Genomic DNA, 27,097 nt, shown 5'->3' with positions numbered 1-27,097 from the left:
ATGCAGATGTACAGATGCATGTATGGATGTTAAACAGTGGAAAGCCCAGGATGGAACAACAAGAGTATCACAAAAAGCATAAATCGCAACTAAGCAAAAATTGCAACTCACCATATAGAGAAGATATTGAATCAGACAGCACAATGAGAAGCCTGTTATACATTAAACCTTTTGGCCAAAAGGCATTCTCCAAAATACAACACAAACACACATTCACACAAGCACAACTCTCACACACAGCTACTGTCTGTTGCTGCTGTGGCCAGACTGCAGATAGCAACTGCACCTGATGGAGCAGGAATCTGGCATGGGCATTGGAAGTAAAGAGGCAGCAAGGGGCAGAGGGGGAGGGGGGGGGATATAATATGGCAGGAGAAGGGGAAGGTGTACTGCTGCTTGTGGGAGTGAGCAGGTATGTAGTGTGGTCACAGTAGAACTGTCAGGTGCATTCAGGAGATTAGGGAGGATGGGGGGGAGGGGGGGTGGGGAGGCAGAAAAGGAAGGAAGTAGAGGAAAAAAGACTAGTGGGTGCATTGGTGGAATAGAAGGCTGAAGGCTGTGTAGTACTGTAGGGGGAGCAGGAAAGTGGGTAGGTAGGTGGAGGACAAAGGTTGAGACCAGGAGAGTTGCAGGAACATAGGATACATTGCAGTGAGAATTCAGAAAAGCTGTTGTTGGTAGGAAGGATCCAGATGGTGCAGGCTGTACAGCAGTCATTTAAGTGATGCACATTGTGTTGGACAGCATGCTCAGCAACTGAGCAGACCAGCCATCTCTTAGCCACAGTTTGTCTGTGGCCATTCATGCAAATAGACATCTTGTTAATTGTCATCCCTAGGTAGAAAGCAGCACAGTGATTGGTTTGGGATTCTGGGTGGTTATAAAGGATTTCTCTACACAGCCCATGAATAGTTTAGCACAGGATGATGCTGTGTGAGTACCCATATGAGTCATCACATCTGTTGTTATGAGCAGTCCCACTTGAAATATACCAAGAGCCTAACTGAGGTCTTCTCAGACCGAGAAGCCCAGTTTGTGGATCACATGACTGCTTTCACAGGAAGTGCAACCATTACTGGGATAGGAGATAAACTAGACCAGAGTAGGTGGTCGTGGGAGGATTTACGGGTCAGGTCTTGCACCTAAGGCTATTGCAGCAATATGAACTATGAGGCAAGGAGTTGGGAGCAAAGGTGGAGTAGAGATGGACAAGAATATTGCATAAGTTCTGTAGGTGGTGGAATGCTACTGTGGGAGGGGTTGGAAGGATAGTGGGTAGGATATCCCTCATTTCAGAGCACAATGAAAGGTAACCCAAACCCTGGCGGAGAATGTGATTCAGTTGCTCCTGTCCTGGGTAGTATTGAGTCATGATGGGAGTGCTCTTCTGTGGCCAGGCAGTGGGTATGTGGGAAGTGTTAGGTGGCTGGAGAGACAAGGCATGGGAGACGAGTTTCTGCATAAGGTTGGAAGGATAATTTTGGTCAGTGAATACCTCATTGAGACCCTTAGGATATTTGGAGAATCACTACAGATGTGACGACCTTGGAAGGCTAGGCTGTATGGAAGGGACTTCTTGGTATAGAATTGGGGCAGCTTTTGAAATGGTAGTGATGTGGCCATCCTTGAAGTGGAGGTCAACATTGAGATGGCTAGTTGGGTTTAGGAGGACCAAGTGAAGCAATTGGGGGAGAAAGTGTTGAGGTTGTAGAATAATGAGGATAGGGTGTCCTCACCCTCAGTCCAGATCATGAAGATGTTATCAATGACTCTGAACCAGGTGAGGGTTTGGGATTCTGGGTGGTTATAAAGGATTTATCTAGACAGCCCATGAATAGTTTAGCACAGGGTGATGCTGTTTGAGTACCCATATGAGCCATCAAATCTGTTGTTATGAGCAATCCCACTCGAAATATACCAAGAGCCTAACTGAGGTCTTCTCAGACCGAAATTACCCTCCCAACTTTGTCTAGAAACAGATCTCCCATACCTTATCCCTCATCATCTACCACCTCCCACACCTCCATATACCCACCACCTGGCCACAAAGGATGCTGCATCTAGCAGCTCATTACCTGTCCCCACCATGTCCCTGCATACTTTCACAAGCAGCACTACACCTTCCCTAACCCCCTACCCTGCTATCCCCCTCCCCCCCTCCATACCGAATTGCTGCTCCCACCAAGCACAGTTGCGGTCCGCAGTCTGGCCACAGCAGCCAGACAGTTATAATGTGTGAGAGTTGCGCGTTTTCTACTTTGGAGAAAGGGCTTTCAGCAGAAAGCTTAAATGTATAACAGACTTTTCATTGTGTCAGTCGGCAAGTAAAAGTCTCCTCTATATGGTAAGTAGCAATCTACCCTTTTCAATTTTTGTTGTGTACGTATGTTAGTGTATGGGTACTCTATAGTTCTAAAGAAAGACATAGCCAAAAACTAGCATTGTTCTCAATCTTGTGTATGTGCCAGACAGTGACTCAGCATTTCATCCTTCTAGTGAGTTGTAACTCCCTTTGATTCAGAATCTTGGCTACGGAGGCAAAGTCTACAGCGACATTATTCTTATTTCTTATATTGTGGTTGTGTAAATTACAGCATCAGTTAAACTATGATTGATTTAAAATAAGCAATACCTTTTGAAATTCTCATTGGACCATTTAGCAAATAAGGGGTGGGAGAAATCTGTGCTTCAAAATTGTGAAGATCTTGAAACTTCTTGAAACCTATGCCTGAGATGCAGGTGCTTCCTATCAATGTACTAATATTGATTAACAAAACTGAGTAATGTACTACTTTTTTATTTTAGGAATGATTGAGGCATTATTATTCAATTGACTGACTTCTATTTCATTTATTTTCATGTAAGGTAGTACTGACACAATTAAAAAGCATTTTGAATAGATGGCTGCATACTTTCCCCTTAACCTGATGACCATGTGCTCAGGCAGATCCTTTAGTTTTACCAATATGTAAAAACTTAAATAAATCAGCTGTAACTTGATAGGTATTATCTCTTTCATGAAAGGAAGAAAAACAGATCACATAGTAGTAAATACATATTCATTCTTAGATATGTGCATATTCAGTACAAGTCAGAAAACAGATAACCTTGTCCCACATGTATACCCATTTATATAAGCAATAATAATTGTACATCACTCCAATTAAAAAATCCCTCACCCCCAGTGTTCTAAACAGCCATTAGATCTTCCCATTTAGAGTGTTAAGTGTGGTGTGATGTAACATTCATTCATTCATTCATTCGTTTACTACTGGACATGTTTTAGGTGCATTTAGAAAAATACACTGATGATTGACAACTCTCTCACCAAATTAATTTTAACACCACAGCATATCAAATCAGCTATTTGTTTTGGCCTCAACTGCAGTCCTGTAACCGAAGACTTATCTTTCTTACCACTTGAGGTGCTGTTACATAGAAATCTTAATTATCACACCTATGAAACAACAGGTTAGTCAAATAAAAACATTTTACCACATAGGGAATATATTGACTTATCTGGCATAAAAAATGTTCCTATAATTAAATGATTCTGCCTATGAATTGTACAAGTATTTATTTAATTAAAGAACTTCTAACACAAAAGAAAATTGTATTGTTTGTAAATTAATTGGAACTACAAAAATAGAGTAATAGTTTGATAATAAGATAAGTGAAACTGTTGTTGTCACTAAGTTATGAAAATCACTGTTTTAAGAAATCTATATTAACCTTAGAAATACCTACTGAAACTACAGGGAATGGGCAGACAGTACTCTGATTACAATGACTCCATCTGGAGATTAGTCATGCAAGTAAGTTATTACTGGAAACATTGATATGTAGATTATGCTGTGTCTGATGCATGACCACGAAAAGAATGACACACTAGCCACACCTTCATGTGATTTTGGATCCTGTTGAGCTACTACTAATGACATGAATTTACATGCTCAACTAACACTTTGATGAGGGCTTGTTGACTCACATTAACGTGAGGAACAGTTTCAACAATTTGTCTGACAGCATCCTACATTGCATAGCTTAAGCTTATGGTCCAACCTGTTATTTCCCTGGCACCAATAGTGACTACCTCAGCTTCACCAAGATCTTTCCCCCAGAAAGCCTAAACATCATGTGACACTTCCAAATGATGCACTTAAAAATACTTGGTATTCACAACAAAAAGACTTCTGTATTAGTTGACATTCCTCTCCCATGACTACTTCTGAGTGGGACTTTCATGATGTTTTTAGCTCTCTGAATATTGTTGGCCTCAGCTTGCACTTTCCCCCCATCTTATTAGACTGTTCCTGAATTCTGCGACCTGCCTGCATACTCATGTCTGCAGTCTCCTGGGCACTGAAGCTTCTGAAGACAAGTAGACTAAAACACAGACACTTACAGCATCCCTTAAATATCTTGCCTATTTTGGCAGGTTTGACTACAGTTTTGTCATCTATACTGTTCCTAACCACGATGCTGTTAATTGAGTCCTGCCAGTGTTACTTCCAGGTTAGCTTTGAGTTTATGGCACCAAAATCCAATCACATCTCCTCTGAAACAGGTTGTTTCATTGCACCCTATAATAAACAGCATAGACTCTTTATACTGTCAAATGCTGCAGTTTCCACATTTGTCAACAGTGACAATACCTCTTTTGCCTACAGTGATGAAAATGCAATTATGCAAGTTCATTAATTTTACAAGAGAACCACACATATGAGTTATCAAATAACCATGTATCTGGTTAATAAATACTTTTCTTCGGAAGATATTTAATGGGAAGGTGTTTACTGTATGTTATTTAGCAACTGGCTCTACAGTAGAGATTACGTTAAGTTGTACTTAGTAAGGCAGTTAATTGTTCTCTTCTATAAACAGACAAGAAAGTTATGCTCTTTATTAAATATTAAATACTTAGACTTTTCTGTGTTTGGTGACAATATACATTGTAAATAGCTGAACCTAATTACTGAAAGCATGAATATGCTAATACTTCCACAGCTGCAGATGTACTAAAATTAAACTAGTAGTTAACTATTACTACATTGTGCATTGTCCACCACTCGTGGTCTAGCGGTAGAAACACATGAAGGCACAAAAATTGGATTCTGATAACCTGTACATTAAAGGCATGACCACCACTATGTTACACACACACACACACACACACACACACACACACACACACACACACACACCACACACACACACACACACACACGTATTAATTGTGGAATCTTTTTATAGCAGAGCTGTACCATGTAATGGATTCACATCCATGGGCTTTGCAGAATGTTATCAAACGAAGATGAGCTCAACATGGAACCAGTGAAAGAATAAAAATATACTGGTTTATGACACCCAAATTTGACAGTGTTACCTATGTTGCCATTATTATAATCACAAAGTTTTTCTAAATTGAATATTTTCAATCTCTGACATTTTCTATACACTAATACTCTTTGTGTTTAAATCAGTCACAGTCATAACATCACTCTGTTTCTCCTTTTTCAAAAAATTGATAAATATGTACAGATTCCTAGTATCAAGCATGGCATTTAGTCTGGAGTGGTATTCATCTCTAACATTAACTGCACTGAAAAATTGCAGCAAAATTTGTTTGACTTGCTCATTAATACTGTTTCATAATGTATGTGTCAGTTGTTATTCCACTGTTTTATGAATGTGTTGCCATTTCTAGGTAAAAGCTGATGAATAAATTGGATACAAAATATGAGAGTGCCTTCTAGATGGTAATAATATACCGTATTTCAAAGTCTTTGCCACATCTACTGATCTAGTCCCTTACAGTACATTCTGTAGTACGTCATTCTCTGTGACTAGCTTTCTCATCAGAAATGTATTCATGGCTGTAATTATCAGCAACTGTAGTATTATTTGTTCAGGATAAATTTCAGTCATGAGTTGCAAATAAATTTTATTACCTTTATATAATAATATATAATAAAATTTATTTGCAACTGATGACTGAAATTTATCTTTAAATAATATCCAGGAACATGAAACTTCCATCACATATCAAAACTGTGAGCGATCCTTCCTGACCCTTGTCTTTTGTGTGTACTGCTTCGACAGACTGATGTATCCTGGCACACATCACAGCTGTCTCCTACTTTCCAAACTCCCAGAAAGCTCTCCAAAATACCTTACTGGACTGATACTTCTTGGAGATGGCAATGGTTTTGTCACACCTTGGTGTTCATTTCAAGAATGAAGCAGGTTGGATTCAGGAACATATTTCACCACTCAGATTATATTTTGAGCATTAGAATTCAATTTTTTTTATGAGGTAGATCTTTCTTTGGATGTGAGGGCACACATTATAAATATAGTCCAATCAAGTATTACAGTTGCTCAACATATCCACAATCCTCTCTTATCACTAAGCTGTTCTAGAAGAAAAATCCATGACTCAAATGCATCACTTTGGTTAGCTGCTTGTTTCATGATTAACATTTTTGAAGTTTTACTATTGAATAAGTAAAACCACTTTTAAGGACTGTTGGATCATCTGCACAAACATTGCAATGTGACATTTTGTAAGTGAAGGCTTATTTACAGTCTGATATAAACTATGGTAGTTTATATGTGAACATGAAATCCACCTTTTCTACCAAGTAAAGTCCTGTAACAAATCATGTGTCCAAGTCATTATATGTGCAAGGGTAACTCAAATTATGAAACACAAGACAGATTTATTATCATTACGTTTAAGTATGAGGTTGTGTTTGTAATTACACTTCTTGACAACTGCTAAGGAGCAATTGCCAGTTACTACAGAACAACCACCAGTGATAGTAAAAGGAAATGTAGAGGGTGGAATGTGTAAACTGCAGCAACGCCTGTGCAAAAATGCCCTGTATTCTTTCAACAATTCATGCAGTATGGTGTTTGATGAAGGTGGTTGTGGAACCAAGATTCCATGTGCTACAGCAACATGTCTGCAAGACACGAGTTGTGCACTTACAATCGTGGACTAGCAGTTGGGTGGCTTGGAGAGCTGGTCAAAAAGTCATTACTGTGGCCAAAGTAATGGGTGTGTTCTAAAGTGTCATCTTACAATTTAAAAAAAGCCACTGAAGAAGGAAATTCAATGCAAAATCATGCCAGAGGTCGTAGACAGACCACCATTCCACAACAGGATCGATATGTAGTCCTAGTGGCGAAAAGGAACAGATACCTCACTCCTAGACAGATTGCTGCAGACCTTGAAACTACTACTGGTACACATCTCTGCCAGAACCATTCCACGGTGATTAAATAAGGCTGGTTTGTATGCTTGGAAGCCTGTTAAATGCATCCCACTTCAACCACACCATTATCAAGAAGGAATTCATTGGTATAAGGGCATGCTGGTTGGGGTCAGCAACAGTGGTCAAAAGAGGTGTTCTCTGACAAATCCTGGTTCACTGTGGCAAGTGATTCTGGCACCAATTAGTGTAGAGAGAGAGAGAGAGAGAGAGAGAGAGAGAGAGAGAGAGAGAGAGAGAGAGAGAGAGAGTGGGGGATTGGGGGGGGGGGGGGACACGACTACATTATACATCACAGTACATTCATGAATGTCATTGGTATGGCCTCGACCAGTGGCTGAACACCACTACCTAATCTTTGCTTGAGGTAATATTACAACACAGCACTACTATAGGGAGATTATCCTGGATCATGTCCACCTCTTTAGAGGTGCAGTACACTATACAACACAGAATATTCATGAATGTCATCAGCATGGCCTAGGCCTAGGCCTAGGTGTTATGATGTAGGCAGGCATTATGCAGAATGGCCAAACACTGTCACATATCTTTGTGCAATGCACCGTTATAACACAGCACTACTGTACGGAGATTATTCTGGTTCATGTAAATCTGTTTAGGATCTGACTTTCTGTTTATGGACAGTGTCCACCGACACAGGGCTACTGAGGTGTTGGACACACTGTAAATCGAAAGTGGATGGATGAAGTGATGGGGTTAAAAGGACAAAACTATGAGGTCATTGGCCCCTTAATCATTTATGTGTCAAGCCGGGAATAGCCCCCAGAGAAGAAGTACACAAGTAGCTACATGGACATGATAAAATCTCAAGAAAGATAACAATGACAATGAGTCTGTCAACCAATGACAGATATAAACAAATAAGAAGAATTAAAAAGGTGCGAAGGTCAGGAACCAGGCCAGACCACAAAGCAAGGGCAGCCATGAGACTCCCCCTGCTCAGAGCAAGCAACAAGGCACCCTTCCACTCCCTCAATCAGCTGATCGATGACACCACAGTGGCCTACATTGCAGAGAGGAGTAAAAACCACTTTCATGGGTAAAATGTAAAACCAAGTCAGCCACTCTTGACATTGACCGCTAGCACCAGAGGTATCATGTCAGCAAGCCTAAAGTTTCGCCTTAAGGTGGCCAAATTAGGCCAGTCCAGTAGGATGTAGGCCACCATGAGAGAGGTACCATACCAATAGCAGGGATTCTCGCATTGGAGTATGTCTCCATGGGCCAGCCAAGCATGGCCACTGCAAAGCTGACAGAGGACAGTAGATTCTCTGCGAAAGGCATGAAGGGAAGACTACACATGGTTGAGATCTCTTTAATGATCCACAGTTTATTGAGAGAAATGAGGGTATGCAAATGCATTCCAAGCCTCCTACAAATGTTGGCACACAGTCAAATGAATGTCCAGTTCCAGTATCCCTATCCCCAAAGGCAGCATTCCATGGCCAACTTGGCCAATCAGTCTATGTTCACATGTTCATTCCTTGGGATCCCAATGCGACCAGTGTGACCAGGGGTTTATACAAAAACAACTGACCATACAGCATGGTGGAGGTCATACAGTAGAGGGAGGATAGTCACAACCAACAGGTGTCGAGGGTAGCACTGGCTGACACTCTGAAGACAAGGTTCACAGTCTGAAGACTACTCAAGGAGTCAAAGCCGATTAAGAAAGATTTGTCAGTGCAAGAATGAAGGTTGCTGAGGGCTTAAGCAAAGGCCACCAATTCTGTAGCGACTGCACTGCATCCATTCAGCAGGAAGCAGAGGTGACTGCATCTTGCATGTATGTAGCCAAAGCAGTACATCCATTGGCCACAAAGCCATCAGTGTACACCACATCAGAGCCTGGCAATGCATCAAGAACATCCAGGAAAAGTTGGCTAAAAACCATAGGGTCCATTGAGTCTTTCAGATCAAAGGAGAGGTTGATGCAGATCAAGGACAGAGCACACACAATGGTGTTGCACACAGTTTCTCTCTGACAAGAGGCAACAATGGAAAAAGATGCGAGTTCAGAGCAGAGACTTTGTTTCCAAAGTGCGATCATGACTCTAGACCTTGACCTCTGTAGTGTAACAAAGTCCTTCCTATCAGGAAAAACTACACAGTAGTTCAGATGCTAAGGGCTGCAGTCAATGCGTATTGCATAATTAAGAAGCAGATGTTGGTGACTGATCAGTAGGGGAGGGATGCCAGCCTCTGCAAGTAGACTGTTCACAGGGTTGGTCCAAAAGCCACCTATCACAAGTCTTCCCCACAATCTTATATCAGCTCCACTATCCACAAAGCTGAAGCCGATGCTGAGCCATGCGCTAAGCTCCCATAATCAACACCTGACATAATCAGAGCTTTCTAGAGCCGCAAAAGTTAGAGTAGTCTACACCCCAGCTGACATCACTAAAACAGTGAAGAGTATTACGGAGTGAACAGCATGTTGGCTTAGTTTGGCAAAGATGGGGAAGCCATATCGACTAGGCATCAAAGACCAATCCCATAAAATGATAAGACTTGACCACATTGAGCATCTGGTCCTCAACATAGTATTATGGTTGGAGATGAGCAATACAATGGCGACAGAAGACATGACCCACGTCTTGGTGGTAGAAAACCAAAAGTTATGGGTGAGAATCTAGGACTGTGCCTTTCATATGGCATCCTGCAACTCAGCAACACCCAAGCTGAAGAGCAATAGTAGATGCAAAAGTCATCAGTGAACAGGAAGGCTAACACTGTAGTTCCCACAGCTGTAGATAAAAGATTGATAGCCACTAGAAAAGGGGGAACCTCAATACAGACCCCCGTGGGACATCACTCTCTTGTATATTGGAAGTACTGTGGGAAGCACCAACTTGAACCTGGAAAGTGTGGCAAGAGAAGAAGTTCTGGATAAAAATTGGGAGTTCACGCAAATACCCCTGTCATGGCTGGAAGCAAGGATGTGATAATGCACGTGGTGTCGTAGGCCCTACACAAGTAGAAAAAGACAATAACAAGATATTGATGCTGGACATAAGCTGACCAAATAGCAGACTCCATGTAGACCAAATCATCAGCAGTAGTATGGCCTTGGTGAAAACCACCCTGGGACATAGCCAAAAGACCTCATGACTAAAGGTACCAGTACAGTTGTTGGCTCACCATATGTTCAAGCAACTTGCAGAGATCATTAGTGAAGCTAAATGGGTGTGATCTGTCCATCTCAAGGGGGTGTTTATCCAGTTTCAGTGCTGGGACTATCACGCTTTCTCACCAATGAGACAGGAACTCAATCTGTTGGCAATCCACTGATAATTGTTTGAGCATTTGGCTATGGATGTGGTACGGCCATGGAACTGTTGTCAGGACAAAGGGTTACGACACTGAGGAATTCTCATTCACTGAACAAAGCATTATAAGGTTCCAGGTACAATTAGTGAATGTTAAAGGAAGTCACTCTGCCCACTGGTTGAGGACATGAAATGCAGATCGATAATTCTCAGACATAGAGGCTCAAACATAATGAAAAGCATAATGTTGAGCAATAGCATCTGGATCAGTGTGGACATCACCATTCACAGAGGTACCAGGTTCACCTGTGGGATACTGGCATGCATAGAGGTGTCTGACCTTCACCATAGTCTGCGAGGAGGGTACATGGTCCAATGGTAGAAATTTACCACTCCCAGCATTCTCATTTCTGTTGTCTTATGAGATGCTGGATGTGGGCATGGAGCCGTTTAAATGCAATGAGCTCCATTGACGGATGTCATTTATGGTGTTGGAGAGCCCACCTGTGATCTCTAATAGCCACGGTGATAGTGGGGGTCCACCATGATACTGTCTTCTGACGGACAAAATGCACTCTCATTGCTCCAAACTAGCACACAACTCATCAGTCTGTAAAAGGAGATTTTGGTGTAAAATGATACCCTGTACCATGTTCAGGAATATCGACCAACTTGTCAACAGGCGAGCAGCACCTGTGACTCAGCAGAGGAGGCCATTTTAAGCTGAATGGAGCCACTTTCCATTTTGAACTCATTGTCACTTCCCGAAACATGTCCTTGAGACGTTCAATGTAGTCAAAAAGGAGTCCTCATCCATTCCAGAACAAATCAAGAACTGGAGGAGCGTTTCTCGCCTTGTCTCTGAGCACTATGTTCCTCCCATGGTGTAGCCAGGGGAGGCAATATTTTGGGGTCATGCGTCTCTGCACTGCAATATATCTTATCTTGAGGAGAAGCTGCTGGGGCTGTGTGGCTGCAAATAGAAGAAAGTTTGACTTGCTCCATGGGTGAATCATCAGGCACAAACTCCTTGGCTTGTGTGGAAAGGTTCCGGCTTAGGCACCAACAGTGTGATCCCTATGTGGTCAGGGGGTTACCACTGTGTAGCTACTCACAACGTCGCACTCCACAATGGAATGGTTATATGCTGGGTTTTGGGTGTAGCACCATTGCAAGAATAAAGGGCGCAAAGAGAGAAAGGCACAAAGGTGGAATATTTGCCACACTGAGTGACCTTCCCCACATGATCCACACTTCTGTAAAATTTGGAAAAAAAGTATCAAGTCAAACCCAACAAGGATCACATAATTAATAATGAAGAAGTTTAGAAGGTTGGAAGGGAAGAAAATGAGTTTCAAAACACAAGCCACATCCAAGCTCAATCGACACCAACAAGACCATGCAATGGAGAGGTAGAGAGGAAACAAAGACAGACCTGCAGCACAGAAAGCGAAATAATGTTGCATGGGTTGGGGACCTGTGGTGGCCAGGCATGTACTCACAAATGAGATGTGAGCCCCTTCGGGAGGGAGGGATTGCCCGCATGCTCCCCAGATTTGATTCCTATACAGCACACCTGGGACACTCTTGGGGCAGATGTTTGTCTCAGCGAACAGCCATTCCACAAACTGTGCAAGAATTGAAAACCACCATGAGAGAGGAGTGGGGAAATATTCCCCCCCCCAAGCACTCAACAGTTTGGTAGCCAGCATGAATAACATGTGCAAGATGTGCATTAATGCCCAAGGAGGGTGTGTTCCTTACTGAGACTCCAATATCGCCCTTTATGTTGGGAGTCTGCCCTGTACCAAACATTGTTCAAATGTGTGTCAATTCCTAAGGGACCAAACTGCTGAGGTCATTGGTCCCTAGACTTACACACTACTTAAACAAACTTATACTAAAAACAACACACACACCCATGTCCGAGGAAGGACTCTAACCTCCAGTGGGAGGGGCCGCACAATCCGTGAAATGGTGCATTAAACCGCGCGGCCACTCTGCGCGGCATCAAACATTGATGTTATTTATTTCTGTTATCCACTTCCCATGTGGTCAAATCTGTATCATTTTTTGTTACATATAAAGCACTTTAGCCATATTATGTATCATGTTTCATGTCGTCCACCACTGCCTGTGATTGTGTGTCTCTTCCTTAGCAACTGTCAAGCAGTGTAATTACTTCTTATATGGTTCAGTATTTACATAAAGGCACTAGCTGCACTACACAAAATGAAATTTTTTGTGGCTCACTCCACACAATCCTGTAACTCAGAAGAACAGCTGTATAACTTGGTAGTAATAGACCTTGAGCTGTGAACCTGCTTGGTTGCACAGTTGAGCATTGCGGCAAAGCCATGGCCAGTGTCTCAGAATTCTAGTAGTATAATCCCAAAATAGAGATGAGAATTATTAGTAGTTACACTGCGTGATAAGGTTAGCATAGGCCTAAATATCTGCATCACTCTAAAATCTGTAGTTACCTGCTGGAACAAGACTGGCCATGACACGCTACACTGCGTGCAGGTTGAGGCTTGGCCTGGCTCAGCTTTACCTGGTATTTCTTGGAAGTTATCATTACAATGTGACATTTCATTTAGCATTGCAGTTTGGCATTTTTTGGTTGGCACAGCTTTCTTCAGTTCATCAGAATCATGGTGTCAGTACTGTTTCCCTTCGCTATTTGCTCATTCTATAACAGAAGTTCATAGGTCCAGTGGCTGTTTCCACAAAAAGAAGCAGTCTAGTAATCTATCATCACAAGCATTTAAAAATGAAAGTGAATGACAGAAGATAGGGATAAGAATTCTCAGCATCTACCATGCAGAAAAAATTTAAAGGTTTAGTCAATAATGAAAGACCTAAAAATTACACACATATGGGATTCATTGTTCTGTACATCAAGAAGTACTCTGTGCTAAATTTGCAGGCATGGAGCACATGATGAAACTGGTGGTAAAAATAGTAAATTTTGTGAAGCCAAGTGTTTTATTCCACTGTCAGTTGCAACATTTTCGATAGAATTGAACAACAAGTAAGGAAACTTTATACCTTACTGCAACTTACGTTGGCCAAGTCAAGGGGCATGCCTGGAATGATTTTTTTATTTAAAATCTGCTTTTGTTGAATTTATGAGGGAAAAGGACAGCTGGCATTTTAATTGGGATTGACTGCACATTGCCCATATTAACGGCAAGGTGAGAAGCAACTTATTTCTGATTTGATGGGGATGCATTAAAAAGAAAATCACACTGTGGAAGCGGCAAAATTCTGACAAAAAACACCGTTCATTTGCCTAAGATTACTGGCATTAAAGAAAACACGAGGTCTGAAGAATTCATTGTAGTACCAAACTAATTACAAGGACAGCTGTCTAAACATTTTGAGGGCACTACCAGTCTCACATGTTTTCAGGTTTTTTTGAGAAGTTCGCCATTTAAAGCATCCCTGAGCATGAGCAGGTAGAACTGACTGGTCTTCATTTTAGTTCTCTTTTAAATGACTGATTCTTTTATGTTAAAATTGTCCAAGTGGTCTGCATAATGTTCCTCAGGAAGAGTTCCTCAGGAAGAGTTTTCACATCTCCATAATGAGGTTGGAAATGTGATAAAATATTTCGTTCAGGTGTGTGAAAGGCATTTTTATTACAAAATTAAATAACTCACAAATACCTGGCATCCTAAGCCAAAAATCTGTGAAACTGCTTGCATCTGTCGATATGCTGATAGTTTATACTAGATAAAAATGATGTCTTTAGTGTGCCAAAAATAATTAAATATTACTGTTTTGTTTGTAATCGTTGTTGCAGAGAAATTTGAAATATAAAACCAAGTCTTACGGAGTCTGATTGCATTGTCATTTAAATAGAGTGCATCCCCCCTTTTCCCCCTTCCTCATCTTCATACTCAGACAGTGTGCCGTGGTGGTGGGGGAAGTGTGTAGCCAGGCTGAGTGCTACGGCAACCATGATAGCGCACGGCTCATTTGCTGAATTCTCAGCCATCCCTGTGCTAGACTCTTACTAAGCAAAACTCACCAGCTACTGTGAAACTGGTGACAGAAGAAAACATCTAGTGCAGAAATCTATGGAGTGTAATACGCTGTCTCTTTCACACCCATCACCATTTTCTACTCATGGTGATCTCTTAATTTCTACATAGTGCCTCCCTCACCTCTCACTAAAGAACCTGTTGAATATTCGGCTGCTCTCTCCTTTTTTATTTTTGTTTTTAAAGAGACACTGACTACTGAAATCAATATAAAGGTATCCATGATCTCAGATTATTTTATCACTTGCAACTCCAGCTGCACAGCGAGATGTAACCTTTCTTATCTACAATTACATATGTAGCTCATCAAATTTAATGTTGGTTGGTTATCATAAGAACATTTTTGGTGAGAGGTTGAGTTCTCTTACACCACGGACAGACAGATACATTGATAGGATGTGGTAAGTTAAAACTTAATTTCTGACCAGGATTTGAATTCTGATTACTGCATTTCACATGTACTCTACATTTGGACTGGGATCTCAGTTCCGAGTCCCAATTCAACACACAGTTTGTAATTAGTCATATTATTTTCTGTTTTACATATTTACACATTATTTTTATACATGGAGAAAAGTGAGCAAATGTACCTGTGCCAACCACAAAGAAATTTTTCACCATACTAATGTTTGATGTCAACATGCACTACGATGTTTCTATCTACAGTTGCCTAATTGCCACATCGTAAGGAACACGGTACGAGCAAAACATATTGAAAAACTAATGAAGGCAAAGTATAATTAAGAAATAAATATAAAAACAATTTAAAAAATATTCTTTTTATAATATATGCCACACATTTTACAATAAGCATGTGGATTAATGTAGACTATGTTTCCGGTACTTGTTCACATTTTATTAAATCTCTGTTTATTTTCTTTTACACTAACATTTTGTGAGAGACGCAGCTTGCTAACTGATGTTAGTGCACTTGAGACCTGCAGCCAATATAAAAACACAACAGCTTTAGGCATGAATAATTATGTTATAAGATATCCCAGGCCAAAATGAGAGATATTTTTATTATTTAAAAAGAAAACTCCATTTTTGTTTGTCGACTTTCCACTGATGCAACAATAATAAACCAGTTCAGGCCACAATAGGCCGAATCATCATCAGCAGTCTCTCTGTATATCAAATCACACCTCAGGATCACCTGACTTGCAAGGCAGAGTGCTCTCAGAACTGTAAACACGAAACGGAGCTCTCTTTTGTGTTGTGTCAATGTGCAGCAAATATAGTAAACAGGTTAGTTTTCTTTACCTTTTCAGTTCCCTGTGCTTTCAAGATAGGTCCGTCTATCAGAGTTACTTTCTCTCGACCCTGGTAATCTGCACTGTGGAATCCCCATGAGAAAATAAACAAATACAGATTCGTTTTTGTGAAAATGAGTATGTTATTTACAAGCCCACACTGCTTTTAAATCCTGACTACACATCTGCCCACCATGTGAGTATACAGGGGAAGGAGCTAGCAGCATCTATATTAAGTACCACTCAGTACCAACACAACTGAAACAACAATATAGTTTATCTCACTTAATTAAAAAATAGTAAATATCTGACTTTTTACCTCCCATACTTGCATGCAGGTCACCCTGTAAACCACTAACAAAGCTCATAAGAGTCTGTGGTGCAAGGCTATCGGCTGAACTGCAGGCAGACTACAGACTTTCTATTCGCTGTGATGCTAGGAGAAGGAGAGATGGTGGACATCTCACCTTGGTTGTCTTTTGCCCCCAAGGCTGAGTAGGCCTGGGGCAGTCCCTCCAAGACTGGGACAGTCCTGGGGGGACTGGAATGAGGAAAAATAACCTATCCCTAACTGGGATTGAACACACAACCTTCAGGGCTGGAGTCTAGTGCTCTGCTTGGGGCAGACCACAACAATCCTCAATAAAGTTCTTAAGAAATTAAAAATAACTTCAGTCACTTCATCACATTGCAGCTGTTGTGAGACTCATAACTGTCAACATACATTGAGAAATATTTAAACAAATTTCTCACTTTATGTTAATGACACAATGTAAAAACATAAGAACTTGTCAACAGCTGTGTGGTTGACACCCTGGGAATACTTTTACGTATTTGTGTACAGAAAGAGACATGGTTATAATCAACAAAAATATATACATTAATGGAATACAGCTCACCTCTGCCACACAGTAGTTATATTGTAATCTCTAGTAATAGATAAAAAATGACAAAAGTCTTATATTCAGGAAAGTTAAATGTTTCATTAAACAAAACAATGAATATATATGAGGATTGGAACTTATATAGTGGCAACTATTTATTCACAACCCATACAAAAGAGTCCTTCAAAGTAGTCACCAGTGTTGTGTAGAACCCGAACCCAACCCGTTGCCAGTGATGCGGAAGGCGTAGTATACCGTTAGCATTGCCTGTTCTGTTGATGGTGCAAATGGAGCGGTCTACTGCCTATCGAATCTCTGGAACAGTTTTGAAGCGAATGCCATGAAGTGGTTCCTTCATCTTCAGAATCAAATCAAAGTCACAAGGACTTAAGTCTGGGGAGGATGGTGGATGGTACAGTACATCCCAGTCCCATCGACCGAACAGAGCAGCCACAGCTTGCACTGTAAGCACCTGCGCATTGTCATGCAAACTGATACGTTGGTTTCTCAGAAAGTGTCGCCACTTCTTTTGCAAAACTGTTGGCAGGTGATGCTCCAAAAACAAACAGTAATACTGTGCACTGACGGTCTGTCGTGGAGGAACGTAATACGTTAGGATAACACCATCACAGTCGTCCACGAGAATCACCATAACTTTAGACTGCTCCATTCGCACCATCAACAGAACAGGCGCTGCTAATGGTACACTACGCTTTCCACATCACTGGAAATGGGTTCTACACAACACTAGTGGCTACTTTGAAGGACAGTAACAGGTGCAAACATGTAAGTCTTTTGTATTGGTTGGGAATAAATAGTTGCCACTATTTAAGTTCCAACCCTCGTATAATGGTTGCTGAAACCAACCATAAAAAGGCTACTTGGCATAAAACTGAATAACACGTTTTTCTTAAAACTGGCTGATACTCTGATGTAAGTTAAATTGAACATTGTTTCAGTTTACTTTGGAGAACTTAGACAAGTGAACAACCACTGACCATTTCATTTACTGCATGGCATTCATTAAGGGATTCAAGTATAAAGATCACATGTAGCTGTAGTTATGTGAGCCAGAACTACTACTTTCTGCTCTTACTTGACATATTCAATTCTGGAATATATGATATAATGCAACAGGTGTCACAATTTTTATCTCCAGGTCAATAACATAAATATATTGATATGAAACTAATCATCTCTGTATTGGCTTAGTGTCACAGAATTTACAATACATAACACACTAGTTACTGTAGTTTATCATCATTTCCAATACTTGCTTAAGATTTCCTGCAAATACACTTCATACAGCTTTATTCATGTCAACTCTAGTGCTGGTCTTTTTGTTTTTATTTCACTTACATGAGGGCATATATGAGAGAAACATTACACTGGTAATGGCACTTGCTAGTACAACAAATTATACAAACTGTTGCATGTAACTAACATTTGTTTTTTTATATGCATACTTTTCACAATACTGGTGACAATACTGACAAAATTATTCCCAAATATGTTTTGCTATTGTGGATACTAGGCTCCAAAAGCTTTTAAAATCTAGGTAGACATTTAGAGTGAACAGTACAAGTAATAACATCAGTTACACAACAGTACCAGAAATAACAAAATCATTTTTCTCTGTTCATCTATTATTCAAAATGTAGACACATGTTAAACTGCAGTGCCACACTGAAAAGGATAACTTTTGTTTGGAATGATTGTTGTGGTTAAATATCGCCACGTTAAGGACACTTCTCAGAATGATATTGAAGGAATTTGGGTGCTTTTTCCAAACCTCTTACCGAGAAGTTGTCCTACAATCACAGATTGCACAAGAATGCACTCGAAAAGAAGAAGAAAAAAAAACCCTCTAATTAGTATATGAAAATTTATATATTTGATCGAGTACAGGAGAAGAAAATACCAACTCAGGCTGTACAGACAACACCTCCACACCACCTCTCCACACCTAGTAAGAGTCCAGCTGTATAACACACTTACAACAAATATTAATACTGTCTGGAATCACAGACAGTTGCATGAGCTTTCCAACATTGCTACAAAATCTGACAGTCAGTTCAATCGAAAAGCTCAGAATCATCCATCTCCTGCTAAGGTTTACATTCTTCATGATAGGGCTCTAAGGCCCTGAGATCTCTCCATGTTGGAGGTAAGGCATTATGCAGATGGTTTCCACATCGCTTGCACGGATCACTGAACAGTGTGCTGTAGCTATGAAACCAAGTCTGCAAAGAGAAACAGAATAATGAAATCGCACCTGACTCGAGTAAAGCAGCACTAGTAATGTAAGGTTCAGACTACAGGTATTACGAAAATAATACAGAGGACCTAACATTGAGGCAGTTATCTCAACCTAAACAATTAATATCATTAAAAAAAATCATAAAAATTTAAAAAGTTAATTCTAGAGGGTTTCCCAAAAAGAGTCATCTGATTTTAAATATAATTATTTATTAGGAAGAAGTGCTTAACACCAACAAATTGCATACTAAATTACTCAGAAAACAGAAGTTTATAAAAATCCATCATAAATGTCCTCCATTGGCTGCACGGACGATATCTAGCAGGTAGCCGAATTCATCCCAGACTGAGCATAAAGTGTCTTCTGTCACTGAAGCTACAGCAGCTGATATTCTGGTTTTTAGTTCATCAGTGTCACAAGGTAAGGGAGGAACGTAAACACACTGTTTAACATACCCTTACAGGAAGAACTCACATGATGTTAAGTCAGGGGACCTAGGAGGCCAAGAGTGTAAAGCCTGGTCTCGAAGTCCTGTATGCCCTATCCAAAGTTGAGGCACGTTGGCATTGAGGGCACTGCGCACATTGTTGTGCCAGTGCAGTGGTGCTCCATCTTGCTGATAGATGAAATTGTCAGAGTCAAGTTGTGGGAATAACCAGTTCCGTAGCATTGCAAGATACGACTGTCCTCTTACGGTTTCTTCCTCAAAAAAGTAGGATCCATAAACCCTGCTTTGCAAAACAGCACAAAAAACATTCACTTTTGGTGAGTCACGTTCGTGTTCAATTGTTTCATGAGGATTTTTGAGCCCCCATGTACGCACATTACGACGGTGAACCTTACCGCTAATATGGAAATTTGCCTCATCGCTGAATATCAACCGTAACATAAAAGTGTCATCTTCCATGTCCTCTAGAACAGCACTACTAAAGTCCACTCGCTTCACTTTGTCAGTATCTCGAAGAGCTTTTACCAGTTGTAATGAGTATGGTATGAGGGCTAAACGACACCGTAACACACGCCAAACACACGCCACACTGTCATGCACAGCAACGCAAGTTCTTGGCTAACACAACGCGTAGACTTGTGGGGGCTCTGCTCAAATGCTCATTGGATTTGTTCCATTGTTTGTTCAGGAATGCGTGGACAGCCAGGACTTTTGTCTTTACAGAGGCACCCTGTTTCTACAAACTGTTTATAGCACTGCCGAATGTTCTTTGGTGATGGTGGTTTAGCACGAATCGAATATGAAACGCCCGCTGAACTGCAATCACTGATTGAGTACGACTAAATTCAATAACACAATATGCCCTCTCTTGCGCGGACGCCATATTGCACGAGACTGGCTGCACGTTCCAGGTCAGTGCACATAGTGACATCTAGTGGATTTTTTATGACGCTCTAGACCATGCTGATTACATCTAGTGCTGTTTCAGTTACCTAGTTACATTTGCCTCAATATTATTACAAGTTAAAATTGGGTCATTCTTTTTGGGACACCCTGTATTTTGGTGGTCAGTTCTGTGGCTCCATGACAAAAGAAATCCAGTCTTTATTATTACCTCTGATGATGCCCCGTCATATTTTTTAATGGTGTATATAAAAGTTTAAAACTGATAATAGCATCTTTTCTTTGACACTCTACACAGCCAAGAATAGGCTGGTTATGTCATTTTCAAAACAGAAGGCTTGTTTTTGCTCTTCTTGTCTGGTGAAAAGATTTACAATTACATCCATATTATGTTTGTACTCTTTCTGTGACTGCAAGAATATTTTTGGTTCTGACTCTTTTTCCAACAATGCACAACTTGTTTCCATTAAAAACAAAGTTTTTGACTATGGGTGACATAACCAGTAAATTAAAATGGAAACATAAAGAATATGATAAGCCCATGGGGGAAGGAGGTGCTCACGTCTTGACCAAGGTACTACCTGTTCATTTTACAACTGCCTATGGCAGAATGCGGAACTAAGCTTTGTTTACATACTGATGAGACCAAAGGTGCCTGACAATACTCAACAATATACAAATGACACATGGCTCATTGTACAGGCTCATTATTGTCATAGTGTGTTACTACCACTGTGCATTTTTAGCGTCTGCTAAAATGGATTGTGATCACGCCAATATAAGTTATCGAAGAGTATGCTCAGAAGAAAATGTCTTGATTAATAACGCAGTTCAGTTTTGTCAAGAAGAAAAATGGAAAGGTTTCCTAATACTGTTAGAAAGAGCTCTGGAGAGAGCAGCAGCCACAGTAGGAAAGAGTGTAAGGGCAGTAAGTAATGTTATGAACGATGTTAAGAAAGCCAGACAGAGTGGTCAGAAAATTGTCACACCAAGGAAGAGGAGACTCAGGAAGAAAGAGAAGTGTCTCAATGACTTTGACAAATGTTTACTAAAAAGAAAGTTCTTGGAATATTATGATGTTAAAAAAGAAATACCTACTCTTTGAAAGCTTTACAATTGGGTGAAGGATGATACAGACATTAATTTCACAGGGAAATGAACCACTTTCAAGAAAATTTTGAAGGATATTACATTTTGTTTTTTTAAAAAAAAGGTAAAAATAGACGTCATTCCTGGTTGAGAGGGAGCACACTGTAGCATGACATGCAGACTTTCCTAGAACTTTGAGAGAAAATGAGAAAGGTGTGGAGAAACCTGTCTTGTATACTGATGAAACATGGCTGCATACATAGTATATTGTCCGTAAACGTTGGCAGCATAGTGATGTACCAGGTGTGCAGAAAAATTAAAGTTCTGGACAAAGAGAAATAGTGGTTCATGCAGGAGGACGAATGGGGTTTATTGAGGGTGCAGAGCTCATCTATGATTAGAGATCAACATCGGAAGATTATCTCAATGAAATGCAAAATGAAGATTATATAAAATGGTTGCAAGAGAGCCTTACCAAATATTGTAGGTGGAAACATTGTGGTATTAGTTAATGCACCCCACCATTGTGTTCATGAAAATAAAGCGAATAACATATCTTCACCTAAAGCAGATATACAATCATGGCTGACTATGCATAAAATTCCATTTGGGGTGGATTTGACATGCAACAAACTCTTGGAAGTTGTGAAATGTCACAGACCTGAGTCATAATACACAGTACATACAATAATAAAAGAATATGGGAAAAGACTTACAGTGTTGCAACTTCCACCCTACAACTGTGATCTGAACCTATTGAACCTATCGAACAATGTCAGCAGTATTACCCTTTCCCAACTTATACAAATTACTAGTGTTGCAATACAGAGCATTACAAAAGATGACTGGAAGAATGCGTACGATAGACGAAGTTAAAACTAGTATGGATGAATACCGACACAGATAAGTACCACAAATGGACAAAGCTACTGAGTGACAGTGAAATTTTGTTGCATCGTTCTGAAGATATATTGGATGAGGTAGATTCAGACTTGACAGAAACATACACATATGAATTAAAGGTTGTTGAAAATACTGTATTAACATTTTTCACTAGGTCACATTTCCTGTTCCTGTCTTTTTTCTCATTTGGAATCCTTGTATATGTGATTTCAATAATTTTTATTTATGCATCATTATCTTCAAATGCTTGAAAATGCTGATGCATTGATTAAAAAATAAAAGTAGAATGATCTGTTTCTATTGTTAGGGGCAATGCAGTTGAAAATGCATTTTTCACTACAAGATTTAATAACATAGCGATCAAAGCCATTTCGATAACAATTTGAAAATTAAAAAATAAAATGTTACAGCATCTGACAAAATTTGATCACACAACCTCTTGCATAATAAGCTGGCTTCAGCTGACAGTATGTGCTCTGTATTTTAATAGTACAGATTCGTGCACAAAATTCTGAAACTTTTTTTTTTTCTCTTCTTTTTTGTCCATTACTTGCAAATGAGGGACCACTAGGGTGAATCACTCCATGATAAGAAATCTGGGACTTTGACCTACACCACTTTATATACGACTTCAAACATCGATTCACTCCTCCCTGTGGGGACCTCTCTTTGTTAGTTATTAAACCATACACCAAAATTTGTCTCATTTTCATTTCTTATGCTTTCCTGTAGAATAATGTATTAATAACAAATATATTTTCATCTGCTGCATTCCCAACTCAAGTTAAAAGATCCAAAAACAACAGTTTTATTTCAATTTTTCACAATTCTCGCTAGAAGAATGCGCTAATATTAAATGTATTATGCATTCATCTCAGTTATTAGGTCGTAACACAACAGATGTTTACTTATTTATTTATTTCCTCCCTATAGAAGAATATATTAAAAGCAAATGTACTGTTGTCTTCTAAACACATGCACAACTGCACTGTTCAATTGTAAAACAACAATTTTATATTATTATTGTTCACTTCAATTGTTTTTCTGTACAAGAATGTGTTAACAGAATGTATATTTGTTTTATCTGCTGCAGGTATACCAAGTACAGTTCATGAACCATGTTACATTTTCATTGAGTGCAGCTATACTGTTTGTGCATTAACCAAAACAACCAACAGCAGGACACATCAACAGTTCGCAGCAATCCAGCTAAAATGGCAATTGTAAACTGAACAGGTAATACAGGCATATGAATATGTGTAAAAATATCACATAATAAAAACACAGGGGGCTGCAACTGACCACAGTGATAAATTTTGAATATGTTTTGTGAAACAAACATTTATATGATACTGCTGCTTCCTGCAACAAGAAATCTTTCACAGCTGGAAATGTCATGTCCATTATAATATTCTGGGCTATTATGCTATGGTTGAATGAATTTCTTGGAGAAAGCCAACATTTTGTCCCCATCTGCAGAGCACATCTCTGGAGTGCACTCTTTCATAGGGGTGTGGCTTCAGGTTTTCAGAACTTGAGTTCCATTGACTGTTGTCAGTTGTCCATTATTGCAGTTTCCTCACAGAGTATTACTGCTACACATCATCTTCAGCAACAGACTCAAGATACCATTCAGTTTCAAATCCTCCTGCTTTCAGTTAAAATTATTGGTGTGTTTCACAACTCTATGGCTTCCCTATACAGTCTTCTGTAAAACTCGGTCGTGGCAGCCAAGGCATGGGGGCTATCAAATCAAACCTGATGCACTTCTGGCTGCACAGCATGTTCTGCAACAGCTGATACATCTGTCGTCGTCCCCCCCCCCCCCTCCCCCCCCCCCCACACACACACACAAACACAGCCACAGTTGACTGTATGTTGTTCCATTCACAAACATGTCTCCAAAACGACCTGTTAAATTCCAGCCCCCCCTCCCCCCCCCCTCAGCAGTCAGCAAGCTCCCTTGGCCAACCTTTGGTGCTCCTGTATCTTCCAGGTCGGTTTGTAGACTATAGCAATATTGTGTTTCTTCAAGATATTCCATTTGTGGTCTACGGCATCTTTAGTGAATTGTAGGAAAACTTTTGATTTCAAGGATAGCTGTATATCACTCTGATCTTTGCCTGTCAGTCTTAACACTCTATTATAACAGAAGAATACCTATTTTTCAGCACTGCATTGGTGAGATGTTTCAGTTCTGTGAGAACTGGGATATCACCATGGGACAGCAGCAGACGATAGCAACCTGTAACTGCTAACTGCAGTTAAGTTTTGAAAATATGTGCCATCACATCTCTGTGTGGGAGCATGCAGGAAACTAGTTTACCACAGTCAGTAGTGAGCCAGGGAGTCAATCAGGCATTCATAGAATGCTACAATCCCCCTTGAAGATGTCCTTTAATGATGAGGACAGAACATTGGGTTCCTCCCAGAAATTCATTGATCTGTGCAAGATAGCCCAGAATAGTATAATAAATGTGATTGTTGCTTCCACATAACAATGGTTAGCAATGAGCACTGTGTCAAGGAAATTAACCAAACTTAAATTAAGCATAAAAGTAATATAAAAAGAACACATGATTAGAAGAACATGTTGTGTAATCTTCAAAATAGAAGTTACTGAATGTTGAAAAAGGAATTCCATGCCTGTTTTAAAATTATCTGATTTAAAGTTCAGGACCCTCTACTCTTACACAATCACCACTTTTAAAATGTGTACATCTTTCATGTGTAAAATCAACAGTGTCACTGCCATTCTTATGATTAAAGTGTCACTGCCATTCTTATGATTAAACCAAAGTAAACCTTTTACTTATCTACAATACAGCACAACTTACCATGAAAGAGCGGACTGAAATTTCAAGCAAATTAGGTGAATGGAAATGAAGCATAGCAGCATGGGCATTTTCAGTCACTTTTTGGAACACTTTGTATCGGGACTCTGTCCACAAATCCAATGTTTCTGTATACCCTTTAACAACAACCCATTCAATCATTAGACCTTTGAAAGCCACCAGAGCTTTCATTATTCTCCCTAAGGTAACCTGTGAATATTGACAAGACATTAGTGAACAAAATTCAACTACATCACAATAATTCCTCAAATACAAGATATTTTCAGATGTAACTGTTGTTCAAGAGAAAATTGTTTCAGTCACATTAAAAACTTTATGCTGGATCTTAGATCAATCCCACAAACAGCCTTTCCTATAGATCCATCTGAGCCAACTTCACAGTCTAACTCACAGTTTCTGTCTGCTTGAACATCCCTCTTATTTCTTCAGCCTCTATAGAGACTCTGCTGTATCTGCTGCTGGTCTACCATTTTGACAAAGGATAAGGGATTCAGTGGCTCAGTAGTCAGACAAAAGTTGAGTACAGAGTAAAACTCTCACTCTGCAGTGGGGGTGAGAACAGAAATGAACCTTTGCAATAAATTAAAACTATGTGCCTCAGCAATAGTTCAGAAAAGCAGCAGGAAAGCTCCAATTCAGTGTTATCAGGTGGCTGAAGAATGAAGGAAGACTATAGTTTAATTTCTCACTAACATTAAGGTATTAAAATGGAGTACAAGCTTAAATGAACAAGAATTGGGCAAGTAGTAACTTGCAGATTTCTTGAAGCAACAACCTTAGAATTTAATTTGAGTAAGTATACTGCAGACAATCTACATCAGTATAATCATGGCATGATTCGAACCGGGATTCCCCTTAACATGAGTACAATGCTGACTCTACAGTGCCACTTCACACACTAACACAGAGTTAAGTAGATAAAGCACTGCCCACAAATGATTAAAGTAGCGCCAAACAAGTTCACCTGAACGTGGTCTCCCACATTATCAGATTATGTTCTGTTAACTTTTCTTTAATTAGAGCACACTATATCACTGTCTCCAAAGCAGCTGTTTATTACTGTTATTTGTGAGACACCAGATACAGCCAATATCACAGGAAAATACTTGGAACAACAGGACAATTCCATGTTCTACTTTTACTTTGAACACGCTAAGTCTTGTTTGGTAAGCCATTTATGTAGAAAAGGAACTGGAACAGCTCTAAAATAGAGTTTTGTGATAATGTGCTCCATTTTGAATAACAATTCACTGCATTTGAAATGACAGTTACCCTTTGTTTTCAGTTCTGCAGGTATGATGCAATCCATTGCAGGGCATCTCATATTTATCTAATTTGTAGATAAGCAAGCCATGGTTTACGAAGTCAGAGGCTTTTGTAAGAGCCTCTGATCCAAGGCTTTTGTTTGTTTTATATTACTTATAATATTTGCTAAAATAAAATTTTGAACCCAAGTTGCAGCTAATTTCTCCAACACCTACAACAGGACTGAAAGAATTGAAATTGGATGGCAGTTCTCCATGTCTTCTCTCAACCCTTTCTTGAACAGAGTTCTGACTACTGCATACTTCAGTACATCCAGTAAGGAGCACAGTTCTAACAATTAGTTTATTATTTGAGTTAGAGAAGGTATACATCACTTATATTATGTGATACACTGCTTTAATTACTTTAGTGGATATGTGGTCCCACCCAGCAGAGTTTTTGTTTTTTAATCATAGTATAACATTTTCTACATTATTTATCGATCTTTTTTGAATCTGTTACTCAGCTACTTGATGAAGTCCAAAGGGATTTGCTTTACTCTGATACTTTGCTACATCAATGTCTGCCTTTGCTACATTTAAAACAGAATGATATTTGAGATGAGTTTACAATAAGGTTGT

The 27,097-nt window shown here is 39.7% G+C and overlaps 1 protein-coding gene across 1 annotated transcript in view; it reads right to left on the bottom strand.

The window, feature by feature from the left end:
• Nucleotides 1-17,592: 17,592 nt before the first annotated feature.
• Nucleotides 17,593-27,097, bottom strand: part of LOC126178759 (mediator of RNA polymerase II transcription subunit 27) — a 71,606-nt gene continuing 62,101 nt past the window's right edge. Inside the window, exons 5-6 of the mRNA XM_049924556.1 lie at nucleotides 25,194-25,400; nucleotides 17,593-18,996 (exon numbers count right to left, since the gene is read on the bottom strand). Of these exons, the coding sequence (XP_049780513.1) occupies nucleotides 18,862-18,996; nucleotides 25,194-25,400 (342 nt within the window). The 3' untranslated portion in view covers nucleotides 17,593-18,861. The remainder of the gene's footprint in view (nucleotides 18,997-25,193; nucleotides 25,401-27,097) is intronic.

The sequence above is a fragment of the Schistocerca cancellata genome, chromosome 1 (genome assembly GCF_023864275.1).
Source record: "Schistocerca cancellata isolate TAMUIC-IGC-003103 chromosome 1, iqSchCanc2.1, whole genome shotgun sequence".
Classification (NCBI taxonomy): Eukaryota; Metazoa; Arthropoda; class Insecta; order Orthoptera; family Acrididae; genus Schistocerca; species Schistocerca cancellata.
Note: the sequence above shows the minus strand (reverse complement) of the source record. Positions and strands in the feature narration are given on the sequence as shown.